The sequence below is a fragment of the Echinococcus granulosus genome (assembly GCF_000524195.1).
Source record: "Echinococcus granulosus chromosome Unknown EG_S00216, whole genome shotgun sequence".
NCBI lineage: Eukaryota > Metazoa > Platyhelminthes > Cestoda > Cyclophyllidea > Taeniidae > Echinococcus > Echinococcus granulosus.
Window position 1 is genome coordinate 5,909 of NW_020170596.1, and position 6,642 is coordinate 12,550.

Genomic DNA, 6,642 nt, shown 5'->3' on the forward strand with positions numbered 1-6,642 from the left:
CCTACATCAGGTGGGCAGCAGCAGATGGCAGACGAGGAGCCTAGGCTGGTGGAATGGTTACAACCTGGCTTACTGCTAGTCATAAAGTGCATTGAAAACTTTTATGGCCTTAAATTTCTGTGACGGACATCCTGGATCCTATCAAGGCCTCCAACCGGATAAATGATGGATAATGGCTTCTTTGCGGTTGTCTTAATTGGCTGACAATGTGTATAGTTGGGAGGAAGGATGAGAGTGTACTTGTCTAGTGTCTGTAGAGTAGAGGCTGAGGAAGAATGAATTTGCCTTTCATCTCAGTTAAGAGTATTCATAATAAATGACCTCCGAGGGGTTATTAGTGGCTAGGGTGCACATCTGCTTAATATGGGCCAATCAGGCGGGGGTGACCATGAGTATGACTCCCTAGTGGGATCGGCAATTGGAGATTACTTGGAGCCTTGAGAAAATAGAAGGCGAGTGCAGTTTCTGGAGTAGCAGACATTTCCAGCAGGGTCCCAGCCACATCCATTAGCAACAGATGACAACCCACGGACCTCAATTACTACGCAAACTACTAGTAGAAATTTCTTCTACTTTTGTGCTTTAAAACTCCTTTCCCTCCCGTTTTAAATTACCACTATTGCTGCTTAAATTACTTTCTCTTCACTGCTGCATGAAACCTTTAAAGTGGCCATCTCTCCCACCTTTGAGTCATTAAAATGAGACTCGTTGTGACTGTTACTGCTTCTCCGTATGATCAACAGCTTACCTTGTTTTTAAGTTGTTTACTACTCCGTATAAATCCTTTACAATCAAAATTGAGACAAACAAAACAATTCCCCTTCCTCAACCTGATTTGTTTTACTGCCCGATTCTGTGTTCTCCCTTGGTCGTATGCCTAAGCTGGTAAAATTAAGTTGCTCCCACTAGACCACATAACTTTATGGGCAACATCGCATGGACTATCAACTACTCGTTCGCTCTCCTCCTGTAAAGTTGCACCGTGGGGGAAGGAATGTTTGTAGACTGACAAATTTGTAATAAAGGGGAGAGATTTGTATTTCGTTCAATTCCTAGTCGAACGAACTAAAATATCAATGGACTTACCCAAGCGATCCACTAACTAACCACCCTAAGCTGCCAAGTCACGCACCGTTTAGTCCCCATAAGACTACCAGGTAGTTTGCTTCCAGAGAAAAAACACATTTGTGATGACGGAGTTGGCAAGTTTGCTTTTCTCAGGGAAGGGAATGCACATTTTAATGATATTTTATCAGCAAATAAAATGTTCTCTTTGGGCCTCTGTGGTTATTTTATTTTATCATAAAGTGCTGTAAACAATTATTTGGTTACCTGACACTGTGCGATTTCAATCAACAAGAACAGCACAATAGTTTTGTCGTGACGCATCAACAAAGTCATTGTTTTATGTGTAACCTGTCAATGAAATCAAGTAGTTTACGTAGCATTAACAAGATGACCAATAAATAAAACTACATGCTATAATTATGCCTGATCATGCAGCGTATAGCTATTTGGTTCATGCAAAGATGAGGGCTTTTAGCTTGCACATTATAGCATTTGCATAAAATTGGTGGAAAAACCGAAAATAATTTTAAACACTATAGTTCATTACTCCAATTGTCTAAGCGATGGTGTGGTTCCAAGGGGTCAGTCATATTTTAAAAAAAGAAAGTTTGTTAAATTACCCAGGTTAGTGTGGGTTGAATGTTGACTAATTTCTTACACACCACAGGGCCAACCGATGGCTCTGGTGTGTCAAATAGGTAGTGTATGCACAGCAGCAGCGCATTAGTGAATTTCACTTTAACCTTAGAGATACCACATGGCCAAAATTTCACATCGTTGGAGGATTTCTGCTTGGAACCATATTAGGAGAGAGTACTTACGCTTCATTAATGTAGTCGCCAATGAGTCTACGATTTATTTGAGTATCTCTACATATCTGGCATGCTGGGTCTGCTTCGCCATAATGATTCACAGAAAGGGAACTGTAGACCAGTAGAGAAGAGCAAATGGAGGTAAAAGTCGGCTGCTTACATGGCGTACCGTGGCAAACACCATCAGCACAAGTGCCAATTTCGGTCAGGATACACTCCGCAAACTTGGCCTCACCCCTGGGTATACCGCATTGGATGGGAGTGGAGGGTATTAATGTCACACTTAGATCTTTCGGGTGAATAAATTCGTCACTGTTCTAGGGAATGTGCACGGTAAGAGTGATACGCTCCCTCCGTTCATTCAGGCAGAGCATGTAACTGAAGCTCACAACAACCTCAAAATGAGGTTCTGCAAAAGACAGGCGTACGATATCCATTGTCTTTTGGGAGTTCGAGTCCGTTATGGCTCGCATTTACAAATTTACTGATGCGAAAATTTTTTGTTGTAGAGTCCACCTACCAGTTCATAGGTAACTAACATAGTTAAGGGTGATTATATTACTCAAGTAGGTCAAATACGATGACGCAGACTTTTCCAATGTGAAATTTTCCTTAAAATGATAGGAAATGTAATGAAGGATTCTCCAGCCAAAACGGGGGAACACGTGATGTGGAGCCCGTCCTGCAAAGCTAGCTTCTGCGTTATCTATTCAGTAGTAGGCAATTCTCCCAGCAGTTTTTATGCACGCACTAAACATGCCCTGAAATATTGAGATTTTCCCACTCTCATCAGCTGCAATACCTCGGTAGATTTACCATTATCAAGACGAGGTCAAGCTTACCCAAAAATGGACAGTTTTGAGTAAATAGTGATGTACTCCTACCACCCCACTAAATCGACAGACGCTCCCGACCTTCTCAGCATGCTTCAGGCTACTTTGTCTCAAACAAAACTGATTTTGCAGGTGCACGCGGTAGAGAGAGTGAGAAAGAAGGTCATAGGAGGTGGTCATGATTATGCTGGTGGGAGACACCTTGAAAGCGTTGGATACTTTCGAACCCACTCATTCATGCCGTGATGTGTGATAATGGCGTGTTGTATACAACACCCTCTCCCCCACTGACTGTCGTCGCGTGCTCTTCAAGGTCGCTTTTGGCCATGCGACCGCAAAGCACTACATCGTGGCAGCGTGTCACATTGCAGCACAAACCTCCTGCACTTTTGCGATCTACTTCACTCCACCCAAACCCGCCCATTCAACTCCGTTCTGGCTAGCCATTCCAACCGCCACTGCTGATGCCGCGATATCGACGTTTGACGCGGAATGAGAGTGGCATCACTTCGTTTTCGAAAAGACTTGCTGCCATACTGAACCCCTTTGGTTGTAAATGAAGGCTTTTTCATGCCTTTAAATAGGCATACATGTAAAATACTTCAAAATGCTCCCTTATTTGAGGAACTTTAATGCCTCGCCATCTCTTCCCACCTAAACAGCAGTCATTCACTCGTAGCTGATTTTCTCTTCACCATCGTTTGCATTCAGCGCATTCATATAAAAATAATCCTCAAATGCATGTGCGATGTCATTTACTTAATTTCAGCTATTTCATTTTTACTTCAAAAAACAACCCCCAAGTTATTGTGGCAAATTAGCACTCTATCAGAGATTTCAATTAAAATTTCTGGAAGCTGCACACGTGGATGTGACTTGATAACTTTGCTTTTCTTACGGCACTAGAGTGAATTGTTCAACTTCCCCAATGCAAATATACTTAAAAGTGGGCTTTTGCAGATCTAGGCAACGTCTTACGCTCAAAATGCCTCAGTGCCATAAATAAAACTAACAAACTGATCTACCGAAATTCAATAAGTCCGAAGTACGAAAGTCCCTTCTGCCAAAGAAAATCCACGTTAAGGATCCATCGTTCCATAATAGAAGCCCGTCCTTCTCTAAAAACGTGCAAAAGCACCACATCCGCCCCTTTAAGTCGGTGGGGCCAATTGCAGAGGATGTCAGGAAAAATGCGTTTGGTCGCTAATTCCTCTTTCACAGCCCTAAGAATTCCATCGACATATGGGATGGAGGAAGTGCTCGATAGGAAGTTTTTTCAACAATTGCTGCAAGTTGAGAGGGTAAACTCGGCAAAGCACGTAGCAGGAATTACTGAGTCAAAGCAAAATTGAAATCACAATGGCCAAAATTTAAATTACAGGTAGCAAATACTGTTTGTTTGAGTTCTGACAAAAAATTCACGTTTTCCTTTAAGCCATCAAACAGCCTGTAAACTTTGTTTTGATTTGCATAATCTCTTAGAATTATTCATTAACAATATTTACCTTCTCCGTGGAAGTTTATGCAACCTCGAGCTATATATCTACTGGAAATTTTCCCAAATTAATAAAAAACACTAGTTTTTGAGTTACTTTATCCCATAGTAAATAATTGTACTAAACTGAAGAACCAAAAGATAACGTATGTTTCCCGTAACCTAAATAAAACTACAACTCCAATTTTCGCTTTAAAAGATGCAATTCGAGTGCGTATTTTAAACACCAAATTATTTGTATACATTTTCAAAGCAAACACTTTGCAACGATCTACTTCGACAGCCATTCCATACCTCGTTATGGCGGCAAAAAGTGACTTGTTTCGTGTTTCCTTTTCTGTTAAAAAAACTCACTGGGCTGCACTGATCAGGAAAGTTATTTTTATATTAATTAATTGTTTCACAGAGAATGATTTTCCTTGGTATTACAGGTAATAATTTTAAGCATTGACGCGGAATAGAAGTCAAAATGGGTAATTTTCATTGAATCCCTTTGACAAATATCTTAGATTGGGGGTACCAATCATGAAAGAGGATAAATATAAAATCATTCTTTGATGTAGTTGCTAATTATGTATAAGCCCGGAAATCTCTCGAAGTGCTCAAAGTTGTAAATTACCTGCAGTTCTGATAAGTCGAAGAAGATCGTATTAGTGAGTCGCCAACAATAACAAAAAAGCGTAATTTGTCTCAGCTAGTCCCTTGCAGTGAATGTCTATGTCCTGATTGTTTCCAGTCCACTCAGTTAAGAGGTCGCACCAGCCTGGCAACAGTGGGGATGCTTTCATTAGACATTCTGAGGTGGTACTTGCTTTGAGAACGACCAGACGGCGCTGACTCACCACTTGTGTCAGGTCAAAAATTTGTCTACTTCGGTCAAAATTTACCCCTTCTACTAAGATTTGGCACGTCCTCCGTGAAGCAAATTAGCGAGGTATTTTAGATAAATTGGGGAAAACCTCCGTCTCCTTGGAACTTCTCTTGAAATCATGCGAACTGGACTCGTGTTTAAATAGGTCTGTATTTTACCGCTGGAGGATTTGACGTCTTTTGAATGCAGCCCGCTAAACAATTAGGTGTCGCATGTGTGTGGCGCCTCGTTTTTCTTACGTTAGCATCGCATCAAACACACTGAGTGTGGCCTTTATTACCTGGTGGTAAATGGTTGCAACAAATCAAGTCACAAATGGATGCGTTGAGTTGATAGTAGTGAGAGATGCAGCACTTTCTTGGTCTATGGACAGTTATATCTTTTTTAGTCTTGAGCAGTAGTAGAATTGCTCATTTCCGCATTGCCAGCATTGGTCGCATACTAGAACAACGAAATCGCCTGGGCTGTGGTGGTCGAGTTTCCCATGATACGGACTCTGGCAGTGAACATTGGTAAAGATCGAATCTAACCAAAACATTTGTACATTAGGTTAAAAACATGAGCCTTCTGATACCACAAACAACTCGACCACTTTTGAAAATATACGGGAACTAAAATTTGCAGCAAGATTACACAAAAAAAATTTTGAAAACAGAAACCGTGATTTCACAATGCGTTTTCGCATTTATGCTCGCATTCCTTTTTAATCACCATTCAGAATAATTCCGTTTATTTGGGAGTATACAAAGAATGCAGATTCCTAAGCGTGTTTTGTTTTAATAATTGCCGTTTACTGCTCAAATTTTGCTTTACAAATTCTCTATTGAGTGTGCATTTATCTGAAAAGGTTTTGCGAAGACACTTATGAAAAGTCTAGATGGTACGATGCTATAAAAATGTTTAGATCACATTCCTTGACGGATGTGTCTAAATATCATTGAAATAGACATTAGCTTGCATTGGTAAGCTTGATTGTGCATCAACGCCACCTTTTTTTCAAGCAGAACCCCAAAGCAGTCCTATTAGCTTAATCTTTACGGAGCTGATTCGCAGGCAGCTGTGTGCCAAGAGAGGCGAATGTATGAAACCTGTCGAGAGGAGTTGGAAAAGTAGCCATCCTATTTACTTCCAGGAAGTCTGGGTGACACGGGCAGCCCGGGTATTTAAGCGGTTTCTAGGAAAGTGCCTATTTCCCGCCTGTTAAACTTGTTTGCAGTTGACGCTGAGTGGAGCTACTCTACTCAACCCTTCGATTTTATTTTCAAAAAAATACTTTGTTTGTTTACTATTAATGGTCGTGAAACTAAAGTCATGCCATTACTCTTATAATTTTGGTGGTTTCTCTCTCATCAATTGGATATTGTCCTACCCTATCACCTATATAGATTTTACCCAGATAACTTTTTTAGAATGCGATTTAATTGGTTAAGTGATACCTTTAAAAAGTTCGGAAGGAAAGTGGGAAATGGATAAGTAGTTGAGGACTTTAAAAAGTTACTTATTATAAAAAAGCTGGCAGACTGCCAGTTGTTTAAAACTCTCAGCTTCAATACGTGGATGGAT

General features: G+C 40.6%; 2 protein-coding genes across 2 annotated transcripts in view; both read left to right on the forward strand. All coding sequences in view use genetic code 11, as the record gives it.

Annotated features, from left to right (window-relative positions):
* Nucleotides 1–1,470, forward strand: part of EGR_10397 (hypothetical protein) — a gene marked incomplete at both ends in the record, with an annotated part of 4,917 nt that extends 3,447 nt beyond the window's left edge. Inside the window, one exon of the mRNA XM_024499646.1 lies at nt 1,309–1,470. Coding sequence (XP_024345931.1) covers nt 1,309–1,470 — 162 coding nt within the window. The remainder of the gene's footprint in view (nt 1–1,308) is intronic.
* A 161-nt stretch (nt 1,471–1,631) lies between these two features.
* EGR_10398 (hypothetical protein) overlaps nt 1,632–6,642 on the forward strand; it is a gene marked incomplete at both ends in the record, with an annotated part of 7,160 nt that continues 2,149 nt past the window's right edge. The window contains 3 exons of the mRNA XM_024499647.1: nt 1,632–1,692; nt 4,294–4,639; nt 6,489–6,537. Of these exons, the coding sequence (XP_024345932.1) occupies nt 1,632–1,692; nt 4,294–4,639; nt 6,489–6,537 (456 nt within the window). The remainder of the gene's footprint in view (nt 1,693–4,293; nt 4,640–6,488; nt 6,538–6,642) is intronic.